The sequence below is a fragment of the Hippocampus zosterae genome, chromosome 13, assembly GCF_025434085.1.
Source record: "Hippocampus zosterae strain Florida chromosome 13, ASM2543408v3, whole genome shotgun sequence".
NCBI classification, from domain to species: domain Eukaryota; kingdom Metazoa; phylum Chordata; class Actinopteri; order Syngnathiformes; family Syngnathidae; genus Hippocampus; species Hippocampus zosterae.
Genome location: NC_067463.1, coordinates 6,514,909 through 6,534,099, shown reverse-complemented (window position 1 = coordinate 6,534,099; position 19,191 = coordinate 6,514,909). Strand labels below are relative to the sequence as shown.

The 19,191-nt window shown below is 44.5% G+C and overlaps 1 protein-coding gene across 5 annotated transcripts; it reads right to left on the bottom strand.

Moving 5' to 3' along the window:
* Nucleotides 1–3,304: 3,304 nt before the first annotated feature.
* On the bottom strand, nucleotides 3,305–19,162 carry LOC127613262 (bromodomain-containing protein 4-like). 5 transcript variants are annotated; one of them, XM_052084211.1, is made up of 22 exons: nucleotides 19,004–19,162; nucleotides 16,717–16,808; nucleotides 15,308–15,548; nucleotides 15,117–15,209; nucleotides 14,087–14,224; nucleotides 13,464–13,596; nucleotides 13,087–13,391; nucleotides 12,045–12,416; nucleotides 11,571–11,699; nucleotides 11,086–11,310; nucleotides 10,187–10,395; nucleotides 9,756–9,856; nucleotides 9,426–9,683; nucleotides 9,117–9,212; nucleotides 8,620–9,045; nucleotides 7,861–8,451; nucleotides 7,192–7,292; nucleotides 6,976–7,090; nucleotides 6,138–6,271; nucleotides 5,510–5,700; nucleotides 4,919–5,174; nucleotides 3,305–4,812 (listed from the first exon to the last, which is right to left on the bottom strand). In XM_052084211.1, the coding sequence occupies exons 3-22, from the start codon at nucleotides 15,434–15,436 to the stop codon at nucleotides 4,744–4,746; spliced, it is 4,071 nt and encodes a 1,356-aa protein (XP_051940171.1). In that variant the 5' UTR covers nucleotides 15,437–15,548; nucleotides 16,717–16,808; nucleotides 19,004–19,162; the 3' UTR covers nucleotides 3,305–4,743. The 5 variants fall into 5 exon arrangements, with proteins under 5 accessions (XP_051940171.1, XP_051940169.1, XP_051940170.1 ...); XM_052084209.1 differs by lacking the exon at nucleotides 19,004–19,162 and adding an exon at nucleotides 18,076–18,979; XM_052084210.1 differs by lacking the exon at nucleotides 19,004–19,162 and adding an exon at nucleotides 18,076–18,979 and having other exon boundaries at nucleotides 8,620–9,042.
* Nucleotides 19,163–19,191: the final 29 nt, after the last annotated feature.

Below are 19,191 nucleotides of genomic sequence, written 5' to 3'. Positions count from 1 at the left end.
CTCATTGACACGGATGGCTCAAACTCGATTCATTATTCATAGCTGACCAAGGGTTGAACCTTAAATGTAACACATGTGATGGGTGTTCGGAGTGTTTGTGGCAGGCCAACGGTGTCATGACGACAATGACGGGAAAGACGAGGAGGAAATACCAGAAAGACAGCAGACGTGGAACAAGTGAGAAAAAGCAAGGGGGGTGTCAGTGAGAAAAATGCCGTTATGACTTCCTGTTTACGATTGTTTCTGGCGCCGAGGTTCTCGAGTGTCAAGATGTGACAACTGTATACTTTCCTGATGTGGTGTGTGTGCATGTGTTTATGCACTGTAGCCGTCACAGTGCCCATGCTTGTTTCCCCAAGCTGTCGTCTTGGCAACAGGGGATGCTGAGTGGCTGCCTTCAAGCCTGCAATAGTTGAGTGGTATCATGCATTTGGCGGATGGGGGTGAAATTAGACCTAGCACCACAAATAAAATTACACAGTCCTTATTGGTGAAAAAAATGGCTTAAAACCCAAACTACTATTCAATGCTGACTAAAACTAGGAAAGAAATCATATTATAAAAAACATAACAGGTTTTTTTTCAACACTGGCTACATTAATGGTTAAAAGTTGTAGTCGAGACCGATCCATGCCAATCCTGCAGATGACGGTAATGAGCAATAGAATGTGATTGCTAGCAACACATTTTGTAGTTTTTTTAAAGGATTGTGTCCAGACACAATCACCAATGAGCCGCTGACAGCTCAAATGCGTTTTTCCAAGCTAAACTAACTAATTACTACAAATCAAACCAGACGTAAAATTATCGTAGCCTTCTTTTCATGCAAGCAGACCCCTGGCAAGGCTGACCCCCCCCCAAAAAAAACCAACAACCGTTAGATTTAAATATACCTCCAGTCCTCTAGATGGCCATAATGAGCTTAACAAAGTGGCTGTTAACAAATTGCAGTATAAAAAGACTGCCTATCTTTTTTTGTAAGTGTATATCCTACCAATATTCTTTTTCTTAAGATTAAAATAAAACAGAGCTGTTCTTCCTTGACTGATATCTCTCTCTCTCTCTCTCTCTCTCTCTCTCTCTCTCTCTCTCTCTCTCTCTCTCTCTCTCTCTCTATATATATATATATATATATATATATATATATTGGGGGGGGCAGCCTCACTTATTTTCAGGCATTTGCAGTGGTGTTTTCACTTTGGTCGCTCGGGTTGTGCAACTACTACTTTGAAGTTGTAAACCATTTGTTTTAGTGTACACTTACTCTTGACACTTGACTGGACTCCAACGTCCAAATAGTTACCCTGGAGTTCAGTCATTATGGGGTATAGGCTGACTGTGGCCCGATTTGGATCCAATAACAACAACAGTGAGAGATTCGCATCCCTGCTTTTACAGTCCTGAGGTTGGAGGTTCGAATCCAGGCTCCAGAATTCCTGTCATGTCTATGTATGTACAGTTTCTGTGCTGTGACAAGTGGTGGTGGTGGTAAGTCTGTCCCTGCATCGAATGATACGAAGCAATACTTTCATAAGGTTTGTGTTACACTGCCTCATTGCCATGAGTATAAAACATGCTGACTTGATACACTGTGATGATGAAGACAATGCCTTTAGATTAAGACAATGCCGGTAAGTACTCTGAAGAATTAACTACAATCTAGACAAAAGTGTATGTGTGTTTTAAATTGTGCCCCTCTTGTACTTTGAAGAGGAAGTGGTCGGGCATCCATAGACTGATAAAAAGCAGAAGTGTGTTGAAGGCCTGGTGACTTGTGTGTCGTGTGAGTGGGCGACCATGTGCATTGAGATTTTTATTTTTTTTTGGACAAGAACACAACCTCTTGCGCAATGTGTGACTCTTATGTGTTGTGTGTGTGAGGGATCACATGCGGAACTGCTTTATTGTCATCTGGAATAGATTTTAGGGAGGGTCTTGATTGCCTTCATCATTGACTTACACCTCCCCCCCTCTCCACACCCCCGAGCTCTTCCTAATGGCATCAACGGGAAGAAGTGCAGCGCTGGTGAGCATTTGTGTGTAAACCCCCCGCATACTTCTCACTCTTTCAAGATGACATCACATGTCTCTTAAGACTCTTGAATGGATGCAGGCCTCGTGTGGTTGATGGAGCAATGCTGATCAACATTCCAATGCGAGAGCTGTATCGAGAAAAAAAAATAAGGTTGCCTTCACAAATATGTTTACTTTGGACTAATACTGTCAGAGAGGTGTTGGTTCAACACTCCAGCGGTTTCTTGAGATATGCATCTAATTCACTCCCAAATCACTTTGCTCCCCCCCTGAATTTTTTTTGTTGCAAGCCATGAAATAAGACTTTGAAGTGGAGAACCTTTCCAAGCATGTTTTCAAGAGTCTCCAAAGGACACTTTTTTTTTGTCTTTTGTCTTATCTTCGTATTGAATCTCTCAAATGACGGTCGGGGAGATCAGGTGCATTCGGCAGGATCTGCTGGCTTCTTTGAAGCACACCGTGGCTGTTTTGAACCTGGTAGTGCAGTGCACCACATCCTCTCCTGGGTTGTAAAAGAACATCCTGCACAGCGGTTCTGTTTCTCAGCTTTTTGTCTCACGACTCCTCTTCCTTTCATGAGAGTCCACTCATGTTACTTATTATAGCTGTAGGTTAGTTCACAATTGTTCCCTCGGGGGTCAGAAAATGTTTGGGTCTTGTGGGAGTGGAAATCAAGTAATACACTGATGAGTTATCAGTTTTCAAACGTTGGAAGCATACCTCCACCAGGGGGCGTTGGAGGACATTCTTGGAAGGTGTAGGTTGAGAAAATAAACTGCCAAGCAAACCTCAGTAACGTGACAGGATAATTATTTTTTTACTGTCGTTATATATATATTAATTTCGGTTGGCTAGTTTTAAAGTGTGTTAAGGAGACGCTGGCAATGTCAAATGTGAAAGTTGAACAATGTTGTTTGTCCTAATACCTCCTCCTTGAGGAGTCGCAAACAGTGTGCAGTGATATTGGGACATTAAAATTTTAATGTTGGCCCATTTCATCATGGGGATGAAAAGCATTTGAAGGGGACAGAAAACAGTGGTTTGAGCTAGTTTCCCAAGAGGCCTGTAATTCTATTTACGAGTTAAATAAGACTTACTAGAACAAAAAGCTTGAACCGTATTCAATCGGTAAAGTCAGAATCTTTGTGCAAGATTAACTCCATTCAGTGAGTAAAGTTTTTCCCCCCAAAGCACCGCCTCTTGATTGATAGAACCACCGTAGCAATTATTTAACCAATACAGAATACAAATAAACCCCACAAACACTCCATTATTTTTTTAAATATCATTTTAATACTTTTCTTAAAAAAAATTCCATAGTCAGAAGATGAATCAATTCATCTCAATGCCTCACTTGTCAACATACCAACACGGTTGTTCTGAATTCAGTGGGGAGCGATGGGAGGGGAGGGTTGGGGTTGGGAGGGTTATGACGGGAATAACAATAAAATTAAAACTCCAAAAACAAGCACGTAAGAAAAGACGGAGGTGGGTGATGGGGAAGTGGCTTAACTAATTAGAATGTTTAAAACACACTTAGGTGTGCAGGCCAGTGTACAGGAAGCCTTGTCACAATGGAAACACCGCAGGAAAAAAAAATCTACAAGGGGCTGTAGGAGTTGGAGGGTAAGAAAGTTTAAAAAGCCTTAAACAAGTATAGCGTGACAGAAAATGATACTTCGGTTGGGAAGTGGGTGTAAAAAAAGAGTGAAAGTGCAGAGAAGAAGTGAACAAAAAATCCAGCGCAAAAAGGGGGCGCAAAATATTCTGATTTCAAAAGGGCGAGGTTAAATAAAGCAATAAAAACAGCCTTTCTTGTAAAGTGAAAGAACGTGAATGGACTTTCCGAACTCAATGGTTTTGGCATAGAATGGGCACATGGTGGGAAAACAGACTCGAGGAGGAGACCAAAAAAAAATCATCAATGGCATCATAAAAAACTTTTTCTTCTTCTTTACAGTAAATTCTACAAAAAAGCAGAGAGCTCAAACGATTGTTCCCCCCGCGCACAAACATACCAATTTTTCCTGTGTTCACTTATGTTGCCTTGCCCTTGTATAGAATATATATTCATGTATCGATTTATATATTTTTTGTATAATTTGTAGGTTTTGATCAGAGACAATACAGGCCAGAGCGCTAGGGCGGAGATGACACGCGTCACGGGATTTTAAAAGATTTTTTTTTATTTAAATCACTCTGTTGTCAGGTCTCATTTCAACTGAACTCATGCAAAGGAAGGTCTTACATCATGAAGTAGGACTGGCGGGAGAGGGAGAAAGGGCTAAGGATGCTGTGCCGCTGTGTCCTGAGAAAACAAGCCCAAAGTCCAAGACCATCGAAAAATCCCATCTCACACTAATACAGTTAAGAGAGGGCAAGAACAAAAATCTGTGTGCCTTTTATCATCCATTCTCTATCCTTCTTCAGTTTAGTTTTGTCGCACCCCCCTTGACTATGACTCTGCCTTTTATAGGACTTTTTTTTTTTAACTCCACTTTGCGAGCCAACAAGTATAAACATCACGTCAGACACCAAAACGTATCTGCGCTCCGAGAGAAAAAGACGGCGAGAGATAGGGGACAGGTACTATGTAGTCCGTATGCGGATGATCATGTGGGGGCATGTATATAAGCTCACCACCTCAGTGTGTGAGTGTGTGTGCGTGTGTGTGTGTGTGTAGGTCCTTCTCACACAACCATCACCGACTCAGAAGAGATTCTCTTCAAAAATGGCCATCAGGTCGCTCTGGAAGTTAATGTCAATGGTGTCGGCCATCTGCATAGAAGAAATGATGGGGGAGGGGGAAAATAATCCCCTTTGCTGGGTTTTGCGTAAAAGGCTAAGTTAGATCATGTTCCATCTGTGAAATGTGGTTACATACCGCCTCCCTCCTGCGCCTCTCCTGCTCACGACGGCGCGCCATCTCCCTCTGCTGGTCGAGGGCATTTTGCGTGGCCGAGGATGTCGGGGATGGCACCGGAGGCGGGGCAGCCGGAGGCTGTGGAGAGTGAGTGGGCGGGGTCGAAGCAGGAGGCGTGGGCGCGAGCGGAGACGGCTGCTGCTGCTGCTGCTCTTGCCGTCGGCGGGTTTCTTCTTGAGCCCGCCGAGCGTGTTCCACGGTGTCCTCGTCGTCGCGGCTGTGAAATAAAGAGATGGGCTAGGTCATACTGGGCTCATTCGATTATGTAAAATTTGTTGGGATATAATATGCAGAGCGAGGAAATTCTCCTCCACTTGACAGCAGATGCAATTAACCGGTGTATCCGCCTGGCGGCGTTCGTACAAAAAATAGCTTCAACTAAATACGCCCACATTTGAAACGGGGCACGAAGATTTGGGAGTACACCAAGATGAGATGGTCAGTATCTCAGTTTGACAGAGAGCAAAGAGATTTTTTGGCACATGTAAAATCTGTTCCATGGTTCAATCATGTTTGGGAAGCACTAGACTAGAGTGCCGTGCTGTGACCGACCGCAGCTTCTCCTGCTCCCGCCGGGCCTGCTGCGCCTGAGCTTTCAGCTGTCTCTCTCGCTCCTCCTTCTCTCTGGCCGCCCGTCGAAACTGCTCAAAACTGTCGCTGGACGAGCGGACGGCTGACGCCGGCGTGGACTGAGACCTTTGGGCCAAACTGGCCCAGGAGCCCATGTTCTTTAACTTCACGTCCTGGGACACAGGGAAGAGAGCTTCAAGTTAGACGGCATGAGTCACAGTAATGCGACAAAAATTAGGCGTTTCGTGAGATGGGTGGAATTTTTAGGTAATATTCATAAATCAGTGGGGAACATGGGCTCCCTCTAACGGTATACAAGAGAATCGCCAAATCGAATATTCAAACTGCAATTGCAATTACAGTGGGTGCATTGTTTTTAATCCTTACATACATTTGATAAATGTAGTTCAACTGACATTTTCCTAATATTAAGTGTATTGATGTTTTATTATTTAATCTTGATATATATATTTTAAGGGTAAAACCACTAACGTATTTTTAATGACCATTTAGGTCGACTATGCTCCTTTATTTTAAGAAATATTTTTGGAGACAGTAGGTGGTGTAAAACTTGGACAAACACTGTGCTTTCATCGTGTTCCCGACATACCGGTGTCCTCTTGGACGCTGTGGGTGTTTTGGGCTCTTGCTTGACCTTGGTGTCCTGCTGAGGGCAGGTTTGCACCAGGGAGTCAGGGAGGCGGGAACTGGAACGAGAACCGGCTGAGGATTTTCCTTCGACTCCTGAGGGAGGCAAAAAAAAAAAAACGAACAAACAAAAGCAAAAATGTGATCATCTTTAAATCAAACATAAGGATATTGTGAGTATATCAGATTAAACATTAAACATTGCCTACGTTGTCTTAATATTGTCTCGGTTAACTTAAGATCAATTGATATGGTAACTATAGGAATCGACTCAGCAACAATGGGATCCAACTGGCCTGATTAATGACAATTATTGCTTGTGTCATTAGCCAATATGCCATGTGTCATTCGCACCAGCCAGCAGTTTTGAATGAAACAAACTAACGGGTCATTCCAGCCCCACCTGCAGATGAACAAAACCCATTATCTCAATAACCCCCAACGTGGTGTGCCCTTTGCCTGCTGAATTTTGGAATAAAGAAAGCCTGGGTCAAACATTCACAGAAAAGCCTGCTGCTAATCCATGCAGCCCTACGTAGTTTATACCCACGGGCCGTTATCATCCTACATCTTAATTGAATGAGTATTCCGAGGCGAGACACATTTTCTTGGTTATGGAACCGTCGCAATGCTGAAGTAAGCCCTATGCGGGTCAGGTAATCCCACCTTTTATTTATAGACTTTTTTTTCCAAGGATGCCACACCCTGCCATTAATTAAAAGAGGAGGGAAGTATTTAGGGAAATGCTGTATATTTTTACTCCATAAGTTGACACTGAAGAGACAAAGGGTTGCACTTACTGTGTTTGCTGTCATGTTTTTGTGTGTCAGGGCGCATGGCTGGGCTGAACGGCGGAGGGGTCAGCACTGGCGAGCGGGATGGTTTCTCCTCTTTTACCAAGTTCGACCTCTGATCCTAAACACAGATTGAAATTTAGGTCTAAATATACGAGGCCAAAACCCAGCATAGTCCTAAGAAAGTAAATCGTTTTTCGGGCCAGTGAACCCAAGACAAACATTTTTCTTGATCTGCGAGGGAGACGGCTGTCCCGTCGTTTGGAACTGCGGGATCAGTGGGCAGTGCATCATGAGCGGGGAGGGACTGTCACGCAGGCAACCTGAAAGAGGGGCATCAATTGAAAATGCTTTGCCTAAGCATTCAAACCAACACAATTGCGATACATGAAACATACCGTATTTTCCGCACTAAGAGGTGCACCTAAAGCTCACCGCGCGCCTTAAAATCCGATGCGCCTTGTTTATAGTCCTTACGGTAATATTTTAACCCCAAAACGGCTCCTTGCTTGAGACATGCCGACAACGCAGAGTTGAAACTTAAGGCGATCGGTTACGCAGTTGAACACGGAAATAGAGCAGCAAGAGAGTTCAATGTGAATGAGTCAATGTTATAACTTGCTGTTGGGTAAGTGAACTGTGTCGCTGCTTTATTCAATACGTTTTACTGACATCTGATCGTTCTGTTGCGTCTTATAATGAGGTGCTCCCAATGTATGAAAACAAAAATTACAAAATAGGCCATTCAATAAAGGTGCGCCTCATAATCCAGTGTGCCTTTTAGTGTGTAAAATACGGTAATCCTTTTTACAGTGGATGTAAAAGTCAACACACCCGTCTTCAAACTGCTAGGTGTTTGTGATGTTGGAAAGCCCCCCCAAAAGTTCTTACCAGTAGAAAACTGGTCGGCCTTGATGCGTGCCAAGGGCTGCTGCTGATGTTGCTGCAGCTGTTGCAGCTTCTGCTGGAGGCTGGCCCCCTTCTGTTGTTGCACCGCTGCAGCGAGAGCATGCGGGTAGGACTGATGCGTGTGGCCGTGAGCCGTGCCGTGCCGATGCATGGCCGCGGAGGGGGTCGTCATCGCGGCTTGCATTGAGGGTCCCAGCTGAGCGGCGTTTTGCGCGGGCGAGTGCAGCGGTTGAATCTGCCCGGACGTCCGCGGTTGGAGCGACTGCAGGAAGCTTTGCACCTGGCTGAGCGGCGGCGATTCGGCGCTGGCTGGTGTCGGCTCGTCGTCGTCCTCCAGCAGGGCCTGAGGCGGCTGAGCGGAGAGGGTGCCAAGGATGCCGTGCGATGGCGGTGAAGGTACGCGAGGCCGTGGAGCAGGCTGGGGCAGGGGGAGTGGAAGCGAGCTCTGAAGCTGAGGTGGGGGCGTCGGGAGAGAGAGGAGCGACGAAGGAGGCGGATGAGAGTTCTTGGGAGGAAGTGGGGCCGCATGGCTGCTCGGGCGAGCTGGCTGTTGGGGAAGCGCGGTATGGATGGCTGAAAATAAAGAAAAAGAAGTGCCTGTTAGGGTATTGATTTGATACAACATTGACCCGGCGTCCACATTACGACAAGTTTGTAGCAGTGTGTTAACTGTACTGCATTATATTTAGCTCTTTCTGAGCCAAAATAATGGAAACTTCACAAATGCAAAATGGCACTGACCTGGCGAGGGTATGACGGGATGTTGGTTCAGAAAAGGGTGCGTCTCAGTAGGTGTGGGGCCAACCGGTGCGGCGACATTGAGGAGGCCAGAGGTGAGCGGGGGACAAGCAGCTGCAATGACTGGACCGGGATCGGGATCGGTGTTGGGCTGGGTTAGGTGAGGGTTCATAAAGTGGGTCAGTGGGTCAAATCCGGCGCTTAACAGCTGGGAAGATTCCAGAGCGGGGACAGGGATAGCGGGAGCAGGGATGGGAACGGAAACGGGGACCGAGACGGGCACGGGTGGGGGAGCAATGTATGCGAGTTTGGATTCGACCACTTGTGGCTGCAGAACGCCAGGGCCGGTGATGCTGGAGACAGGCTGCTGCTGCGACCTTTTGATGTCCTTGTTGGACAGAGTCTTCTGCTGCTTGGGAACCAGCCCTGCTAAAGAGGAATACAGCCAAGTTTACGATTTGATGTAAAAGACTAGAATGTTGGCCTATTTATTTTGGTACCATTGTCAGATTCTTCACTATCAGAGGAGTCACTGGTGCCAGAGGATGAAGACCCCGTCTTCAACTTTGTGACGTTGGTCATTTCCGGGGATTTTTCTACAGTGACACACAGTGGATTTTCAAATAGGTAAATATAGTCGGTTATGTAACCAAGCACTTGTTTTCTTCCTCTGTCTGTGGCTGTGAAATTCATGCTATTGGAAATGTTCGATGCCACTTTTTTCCAAACCATTAACAGTACGAGTATTGACTCTGAGAACTCATTGATACAGAGTATGATACTCTATGCTTCAATTTGAAAAAGCCTACCCGAGGACTTCTTCTTCCTCTTGAGGCAGCTCGATACGTATTTCTCCAACTCGCGCAGCGTGGAGGGCTTCAGCGTCTCAAAGTCGATCTCAATCTCGTCCGGATTGGAGTTCTTCATGGAAGGCTCCCGGGTCTGGATTATGTGCACGACGCGGCCCAGTTTGTCGCCGGGCAACTTGTTGATGTCGAGGCTCAGCTGGCGTTTCTCTTCGTACGACATGGGCTTGCCTCCAACAGCTGCCGCGCTCCCGAACAGGTCTGGTGTGAAGACCAGGATCAAGTTTACAAGAGACCAATGGCGATGACAATTTGATGAGTTAACATGCATACCAATGTCATCTTCTGCTTCGAGGGAGGCTGAAGGAACCAGAGGGGTTGGCCCAGTCTGAGGGGGCACAGCGGGACGACTGTTTTTGATGCCTTCTTTCTTACTGCAATTCATAAACACCATCAGCTCATGAGACAATGCATCATTTACCTTTAAAATGTGTTAAACAGCGTGTCATAAAGGATTAAGTCATCATATGTCATGAAAAGGCTCGCTAATGGCTAGAAATATGGCATTTCAAGAAGGCAAGCACAAATCACCCATTTTAACTAGATAAAGCTGTGGCCAAAACATGCTCGGAGAAAAAAACAAAAAACATCAACCTGGTTATACATCTATTATGCCATTGACTGTTTTATTGATTAAATTTAATAATATTTTTGAAAAGGTTTCTACAATGAATGCTATCCACTGTGCTGTAAAAACTACCGACCCCGGCTTCTTCCTCTCCTTGGAAATGGGCATCTCTTTGCTTTTGCTCTTCTTGGAAATCTGAAGCACAGCAGGCTCCGGGGCTTCCTCCACTCCCATTTTCTTCTTGTGCTTATCCTTCTTCTTCTCCTTCTTCTCCCTCTCCTTCTTCTTGGGCTTGCAGACCTGAGGCTGAGAGAGGGCGGCCAGTTGCTCATGCACAGCTTTGAGCTGCGGAGGACACAAAAAGAAATACGGTCGACAAACACGCAGAATCGTCTCGTAAACACTAAAACAAAGGTCTCGAGCGCACCGTTTCTCAGTGCTACAAGGGCGTTGAAATAACATTGAAGAAATTACGCTGACAATGAAAAATACTTAGTGTACAGTTTATACAGTATACTGTTTTTTTATGTAAGTCTCTGGCCCTAAATGAAAAGGCCCAAAGTGTCAATATTTTGAGTGGCCACCATTATTTTCCAGCACTAAATCTCTTGGGCATGGAATCCTATTCCACTTTCTCACTTAGGGGTGTGTCCTCACTCTTGTTGCCAGGGGGTAGCTATAAATGACTGTTTTTATTTGTTGTTTTGAGAGAACAATGTACATTTACACAGTGAAATAACTTGCTAATTTTCATTGTGTCAAATTCTTATTTCTTCAGTGTTGCCCCATGAAAAGAAATAAATGTCTGCATGTCAGCAACGATACTTTAATCAATAAAGTTTTATTTTTCACCGTTTCACCAGCGTAACAGAGTGGCTAACAAAAATATGAAATATAGCTTTTAGGACCAAAATCTCTGCCTTATTTTTGATCGATACTTGGGCCTACTATGCGACTGTATTTTATGATGTTGGCCATTGGAAATATTTTTGTGGCGGTGCTCAGCGTCAAGATTTTGAAAACCTTTGGTCTGACCTGTTCCTGCAACACAGCCAATCGCTGCTGCCGCTCCTGATCAGAGTCTCCCGCTGAGGACTCGGATTCGGAAGCACTGGAACTGCTGTCTTCTGAGACGATGGGCGGGGGTGGCGGCGCTGGTCGAGTGGATGGAGCAGGGTGGAGGACAGACGACGGGGTGGGAACTGGGGCGACCTCCTCCGGCTCATCGGGCATTTTGGCAAAACGCATCTCGAAGACGTCCTGGGAGAAGATGTGGGGGGTTTACGTTTAATTAGATCGCTGAGTACTGTACTTTTCTTTGTATTTTCCAACAGTTAAGGACATTGTTTTTGTGAAAACTATCATATACAATAATATCCCCCTTTTTGGGAAGTACAAGATGTGCCTGGTCTTTATCAACACTTGGGCCTACTACATGATTGTATTTCCATGTTGGTCATTCTGGTTGTATTTGGAGAGACAAGTATTTTTGGAGACCGTACGAAGGACGATACGCTTACCTGTAGTTTCCGTGCCATGGCTACCACATCGTGGCCCGGTGGATTATACTTGTAACAGTTGGAGAACATCAATCGGACGTCTGCTGCAAACTCTTGGGGGTCTCTGTACTGCCGATTGTCCAGCTTTTTCTAAAGGGAGGTAAACATTTCCTTTCAAGGCGTTTTAAAATTTTCGTTTGCTGATGAAGGACAGTACTAAAGTAACAGCTGAAAAACATCACCCATTCCTTACATCCCAATTTCAGTTGTAACAAGTGCGTTTTAATACCTGTATTCTTTTCAATTGAAATACAGAACAAGTCGCACCAACCATGCAATTTGCAACAGCTTCTTTTTAAGGCTAAAACAAATCTGAACATACCAGGAGGTTGAAACGTCTCATAACAAATTTTGAATGACTGAGGTATGTGAAAGTCAAAGACAAAAAAAAAAAAGTAAACTTTTTTTTTAAATCAAAGGGCATGCAGAAATTACCTTAATGGTGCCGAGGTCCATGGGATGCTTGATGATGTCATGGTAGTCATGAAGGCCAAGAGCTTTTGCATCAACGGGTAGGTGAAATGGCCAAGCGTACGCAAAGTGCTTCTTGGACAGCATCTCTTTGACAAGGAGGGAGCAGGAATGCATCTGATCTTGACGTTTGGTCGTCAACATGCCCCCCGCCTCCAAGCCGCCAACCAGGTGGTGCTGCGAGTCAGGCTGCAACGGGTCTCGCTTGGGCTGCTTTGATGGGCGACTGCTCTCTCGGCGCGTGCGAGTCTCCGCCGAGATGGGGGATGATTCGCTGAGCTGGTCGTTAGCCGTGGGCGTTGTGGTGTCGGCTTTCCTCTTTTGGCTCTTCCTTTGCTGGATCATCACAAGAGGTCAAAGGATATAAACAAAATGACATCATGTTGCATGGTTGGTAACAACTGACTACTTTTTGGGCTGGGCAATAAAGGGATTCCAAAATAATATTTATCAGGTATTAATAACATAAATAAGTGCTTCAAAGAATATGTGAAAAGAGTTTTGAAATTAGGGATGTCCCAATCATGCTTTTTTTTTTAAAAACCCGATTGCACTCAGCTGTTGTCCGCCCATTATTCTTTTAACAATCTGGGTTGCTTCCTTCCGCCTCACATCCATTCTTTGGTTCCATGGCCCTCTTATGACACTAGATGCAATGAGTCGAGTAACAGGAGGCTAACCCAACTCATGCTCTTTCAACCAGTGCAGTAGGTGCCGGTCGCATTTTTTCCCCTTTATATCATAACATCCAGTTTCAGCCGTGTTGTTTTTGTGATCAGTTTTCCGTTTCAACAATGGATTGTCGGTCAAATCTTGTTTGGGAGGAGAGTCAAAACAAGTCTCAGGAAGGGGGATAAAAAAGCAAAACTTTTTTTGTCAATTGCTTCTTTCTATAAGCAAATGGGAGAGACATAACGCTTAAAATCGGAAATGGCATTTTTGTGAAAATCAATCAATCATTTTTTTGGATTTAAAGGACATACTTCCCCATCCCCCTTGTAAGTACCTTGATGAGAGCAGGGCTGCTCTGCAGCATCGAGCTCGGATGGAGGCCTGGGTGTGCGGCTGCCGGAGGCGCCACAGCGGTCATGCCCTGGGGGAGGACGCTTGCTGTTGAGAGTGGATATGGAGGTCCTAGATGGGGTGCGTGGGCTGTAGGTGTTGGAGGCACACGTGGGGGCTGGGCCAGCACAGGCGGGGTTGGCGACGCATGGGTCTGCGTGAGGGTGGAAGGGGATGAGAAGCCTCGCGTGTGTGGGGTGCTGGATGGGGAGGAGAGGTCTTGGCTTGATTCAGACATGCTGATGGGAGCTGAAATCAAGCATGTAAATGAGTGAACACCAGAAAATCAGAGTTGAAGATTGAGTCCAGCAAGGATGCTACCAGGCTCTCGCTTGATGCCGCGGCGTCCTTTGGCAACCACGGCAATTTCCGTCTCTTCCTGCGGCATCTGTGTGATCTTCTGGAGGAAGAGCTTCTCCAAGGCCTTTGCCATCAACACAATGTCATCGCTGGGCTGCATAAGGCAAAGCAATTTGTGTTGCATTTACCATTATATCTCGACAATAAATCGCACCCCCACATCCCCCATCTTTGAATTAACGTTGGCGGCTTATTTGCAGATTTTCCCAATCGCAGGAGCTTTGCATTCTCAACTATGCTTTAGTTTCTCTTTCATGCGCTCAGAAATTCTGTTTGCCGTTTGTGAAATTATCCATGAGCTCCGTGCATTTTGAAGACCTTTGAGATCGGAATTCGGATCTATTTGTCATACAAATATTTTCTGTAATTATCAAACCAATGTGTGTAACAATACACTTTTTCATCGACAGAGTACGTGCCAATATAAGGCCAATTTACAACAAAACGATATATTGCTATTTTTGGGCGGCATAATTGGATAAAGGGGATTTTTTCAATATTTTGCTCAGGTCATAATGGATACGTTGATTGAAATGATGAATTATTACACCCCTAATTTTACAACAAAGTTCCCAGCTACTGACCTTGTTGTAGATGTAGCAATTGGTGAACATTGTGTTGAAGTCGTGAATACACTCCTGGGCGTTTTTGTAGTAGTGGTTCTCCAGACGTTTTCTTATTGTACCCATGTCCATTGGGGTTTTGATTATTTTATTGTAGTCCTAGAAATGGGACAAAAGGAGAAGATTTTCAAGGCTATCTTAATAGCTGTTAAAAGGTCAGGTTGGTAATTTCTGTCAGCACAATGATCGGTTGGATATTAGCTTTAATTTTTTTTTTTACTGTATATCGTAAGACGAGCTGAGGTCAGTCTGTTCTCATCTCTCTAGGTCACAGTTTTCAATGAAATGTGGACTGTTGTGTAGTGATTGTTCATACTGGTAACTTATACACACTGCAACGGGGTGTACTCGTGATTGCAGTCAGTCCCTAAAAGGTTCAAAAACTGACCGACTTCTAAATTGGCACAAAAACATCATGTGTGACGTCACACAAGATGTGAGCACCTTAAGCTTTAACACCGCAAGTGTGTTTTGCCTTTTTGTGTTTTTCCTCATGATGACACCACAGAAGAGTAGCGCTGATGTCAAAAAGGAAGGAAACGTGTGATGTCGATCACAAACTGCTCAGGACAAAATTGCGACGTGGGAAGCATGCGTGTCCAGGCTGCTCAGTAGAATGTGCGTAGACAACAGCTTTTTACACTTGCTTGACAGTTACGAATGTTAAAAACAACATGATGCAGGTCTTTTGGTGACAGTTTATGTACACCTTCCTCAGTGTCCATCAGTCATCAACGGGTGAGTACACAATTTCTATTTTTATCAGCCAGCACTAAACTGGCTGAGAAGCTAATCAATGCTTCATGCTGACAGTTAAGACTCGAATTAGTGAAGAAAAAAAAATTCCCATTGGGAAAATACGTTTCCAAATGCTTGACCAATACAATTAACCAGAATGTATTGTGTTCCACTGTACTTTAACACCAGACCATGAGGCAATTTGAACGACATCCCTTCATAAAAAAAAAATCAAAAAAAACACATGACTCACGGGTAAATTGAGTTTGACGACATCTACAGGAGCATGAAAGGGCCATGCGAACTGGTGCTTCCATAATGTCTTCAGTACCACTTTGAGCAAGTACTGAAAAGAGAAAATGAGTCCAGTCAGTTGCAGCCTCCCTCCCCCATCGCCAAAATAATAATAAATCACAACAAAAAGCAACAGTCCCTCTTACAAACCTGTAGCTGGTTGGTCTGGCGTTTGGGTCTTGTGGAATTCCCTATTTCGGGGGGCGCGGGGTTGAGGATGTGAGGCTGTGGGGCTGAAGGAGGGTTGTGGCTGCTGCCAGGCTCCAGTCCGTCCCCCATCACAGTGGTGGTTTGCAACGGCCAAGCAATGAGTTTAGGCAGATTGGACCTGGCGGGGGCAGGAGGGACCGGGAGGATCCCCCTCAGGCCATTCCACTCCTCGCTTGACTCTCTGTTCAAGAGAAGTATGAGTTTTGGGGTTCGAGTGGTTTCTTTCTCTCCCAGCATCAAGAGCAAGTCAATGCCTTGTATCCCACAGCAATAACTTCACAACACTTCAGTAAACACTTGTCAACACCTTCACTGCCAGTTCCAACAGTCCTAATCGCAAAAATAATGGGTGTGTCTTAATGTTATCATTTGTCTTTGCCCCTAACAACCAACACCCCCCAAAAAATAGCACTTTATAATTCCTTCGGGCCATTATAACCAACTTCCCCAAAATAGGAGCCTATCAAATGGATGATATCCTGGATGGTTTGAAAAGAGAAATGACCATTTTTTGGAAGCGAGAGTCGCCTCTTGGAATTGAAATGGATTTCCATGGGACAGGAGAAGTGAACCAATCTCTTTTTTCGTCAATGGATGCAGCTTCTTGTTGACTTTGAAACTTCGCTTGTAGCCGACGTGTGCACATTTTGAGCAGGACGTCTCTGATCCACTAGTTAAAGGACACTTTGATTCTCTCCTCTTTCATCTCAAACTGCTTCAAACAACAAAGCGTGTGACGGAAAAGTGGTTAGGACTGCACAACTGTCCCGTATGTTGTGTTTATTGTGTTTATTATTTTACTTTATGCTAACTGTTTTGTTAAGTGCTTTGTTACAGCTGCCGCTGTTGTGAAAGCACTACATAAATCAGCATGTATTGTATTGTACCATACCAAGGATGGAAACGGGAAGAGAAAAAAAAAGATACATAACTGCAAGGTCTGGGGAAATTGGATTCATGCGCATTCCAGAAAATAATTAAATATTAACATTTAGTATTGATTCTACAATTTCTTCATTTTAGCTGTCAGTAGCAGCATGTCTTATTAAGTTACATTTTTAAATAGATCCCTAAAGTTTCCCCCGTTTTACGTGGATTTCTTATCAGCCTTCAGATTTCAAAAAAAACAAAAACAGGCTGATGCCGATATTCTGCAGTTGACGAATATTGGTCTGTCTAATCATTAGTACAGTATACAGTACAGTTTATCACGGGGGTCATGTTCTATGTCTGTATTTTACATAACATCATGATATTGATAAAAAAAACCTTTATTCTTATGGTTGCTCTACATGATTCCCACTAGTGAGCTAAATAAACATGCCATGTTGATGTTCCTGAAGACTTACATGTTTGTTGCTGTCTGGCCGTTACTTAAACTTGTTGGTCGTTCATAATGTGGACAATGAGAGGGCAGCGACGCTCTCTCTGAGAGTGCAAACTGCAACACAGTGAGAGACACATCACCCTCACAGAAAAACAAGAGGTAATGAGGGAAGTTACAGAAAAGTAAATAAAATAATTACAAGGGGAGGGGAGAAATCACATGTGCATTTCAGCGAGATGAACTCACCTTGTGTGTACATTTTGTTGTTTTGTACGGTGCCTTTTATTTCTATTCGTGTGATAATTGTATTTCTATGTCAGGCCTCAAATAGGTAAATATAAAAGCCAAACATCTGATTCACAATGTGCCCCCTACTTGTGATTTTTTTCCTGCACCTTCTACAGCGTGATGTTATCAGATTAGTATATAGCACCGGCGACCATCTGATAATTTGTAATTTGCCCATTGCGGGACAAATAAAGGCTATCTTAACAGATGGCTTACAGAAGAGTTGACGCAATATTCCAGTCGAGGTCCAACAGACAACCAAGGCTCCTTGTGGGGTTCATGCTGAAGAAAGTAACCCTTGTCAAATTGATGCAGAGAAAGATCCAGATCGCTATTGGCAGTGGTCCAAGTTAACGGCGGATAACGGCTACCTGTTAAATCTTAGGTACACCAAGCGCCCAACCCAAGATTAATGATCGTTTGTGGTATCCATTACTAGGGGTGCATGGTATATACACAATAAGAATTTGCTGCAAGGGGCTAGACCCCATGTGCTTGTCAGTGGGCCCACGTCTATAAATTGTCTGAACTAATTTTGAAATATTAAAGTACAAACAGGAGTGTCATGGTGCGCACTGTAATTGACAACTGAAGGAAGACTTCAAAGCTGTCCTCTTTCATCTACGACTGCTTCAAAGCCAAAGCAAATATTAATAGAGAAGATGTTGGTATTTATTGTTCTCGTTTTGTGTTGTATTTTCAAGACTGTGAGCCCCTGTCCTCTGTATGTTTCACATATATTGTGGATTGACAATAAAAGCGTAATTATATTGTAGGTAGTAGTATTGTAAGTACAACTATACCTTGAAGCGTTTTGGCATTGGAGAATCGAGTATCTACAATACAGTGGGACTTGATTCCTAACACCACTATTAGCAAAGGTTTACCCTATTTCTAATCTTTCTGGGTATGTATATACAAATATGTCGATCGATAGATAAAAGACATAGTGTGTCTTTAGCCAAACAGCATAATTCCCTCTAACTTACTACTTGCTTGCTAAAAAAAATGTCCCAGTTCGAGGTGACATTTTGTCAAATTGTCCGAGAACCCACAGACACAAGCTCATCCAATTTTTCTTTTAATTACTTACAAGATCGACGGATGTATACATCGTCGATGCAGGCGCCCAGATATTTGATGCTTCATTCGACTTTGAGTGAAAGGCAGAGATATCCAATATTCAACAACCTTTGTGACGTTAGTCAAAGAGCGAACATCAAAGCATCAAGTAGACGCTAATTTAACCGACGTAGGAAGTGTTAGCCAATGAGATACTATGTTCTTGACGGTGGATTTAACTTTACGACAACCGAGCGGGACAAAACTGAATTAACCTAACACCATGTGTCCGTTTAAGCCACCAGCGGCTAAAAAAGAGCGTCCACGTCCACCCCCCCCCAAAAAAAAACGTCGTGCTAGCTGCTACATCGCTGTCTTTGCTAACCTTCCATGACAAGCAAGCACGTCGCCATGTTTCGCCAGCAAGTGTCAACTTCGCACGTAAACGACCTTTCAGAATACAACCAGGACGGCTCCATATTCACGTAAACGAGTTACGTCACGTTGCACACGGCCTCCCGCGCTATGCCGACTCGGCTACGCCGTCTGGAGTACGTAAGTTATATCATGAATACGGCCTACGGGGCTACAAACAAACAGCTCGAGTTGAGCTAGCTGCTTTTAGCACGAGTGCGAGCTAACGTGTACATAATGTGACGGCGCAGTGTCTCAAACACCACGAAAACCATATTAGTGCTTGTAATACAGAACGGAAGGAGCCGAGAAACAACATGCACCAAAAGTAACGTTAGCTTCAAAAGACACCAACACGATCAATCGCGTGTGTCGCCCAAACCGGTGCAAGGCCCCACGCGAACACAGCTCATGCCGAGGCTCACTCTTGACAGCGGGAGGAAAAACACCATCGATACGGGGCCTGATCGCGTTTTTACCGGATCTCACCGGTTTCTCACTCTCGCTACATACGCCGGTGTCACCCAAGCAAGAACGATACATACCTAGCTGAGTCGGTTGTCAGCGCTCGGAGGACGTTCCTCGCCCCAAATCCAGAACAAACAGTCCCAGTTCGACGTTGATTACGTCAGACGCACGGCGGCGGGGCGGGAGGGACGCCGCTGTCAGTGTCAGGCGAAGCTCCTCCCGCTCCTCAGGCATATTACGCAATCATTTGCATCCATTTCAACGC

Bases quoted from the DNA above. Each gene is read 5' to 3' on its own strand.
- LOC127613262 (XM_052084209.1), bottom strand. From the start codon at position 18,096: ATGTATACATCCGTCGATCTT. The intron at 15,210-15,307 runs GTTTGTAAGAGG...TTCTCTTTTCAG, and splicing joins GCCAGACCAACCAGCTACAG to TACTTGCTCAAAGTGGTACT. The intron at 14,225-15,116 runs GTGAGTCATGTG...TCCCATTTCTAG, and splicing joins TCGTCAAACTCAATTTACCC to GACTACAATAAAATAATCAA.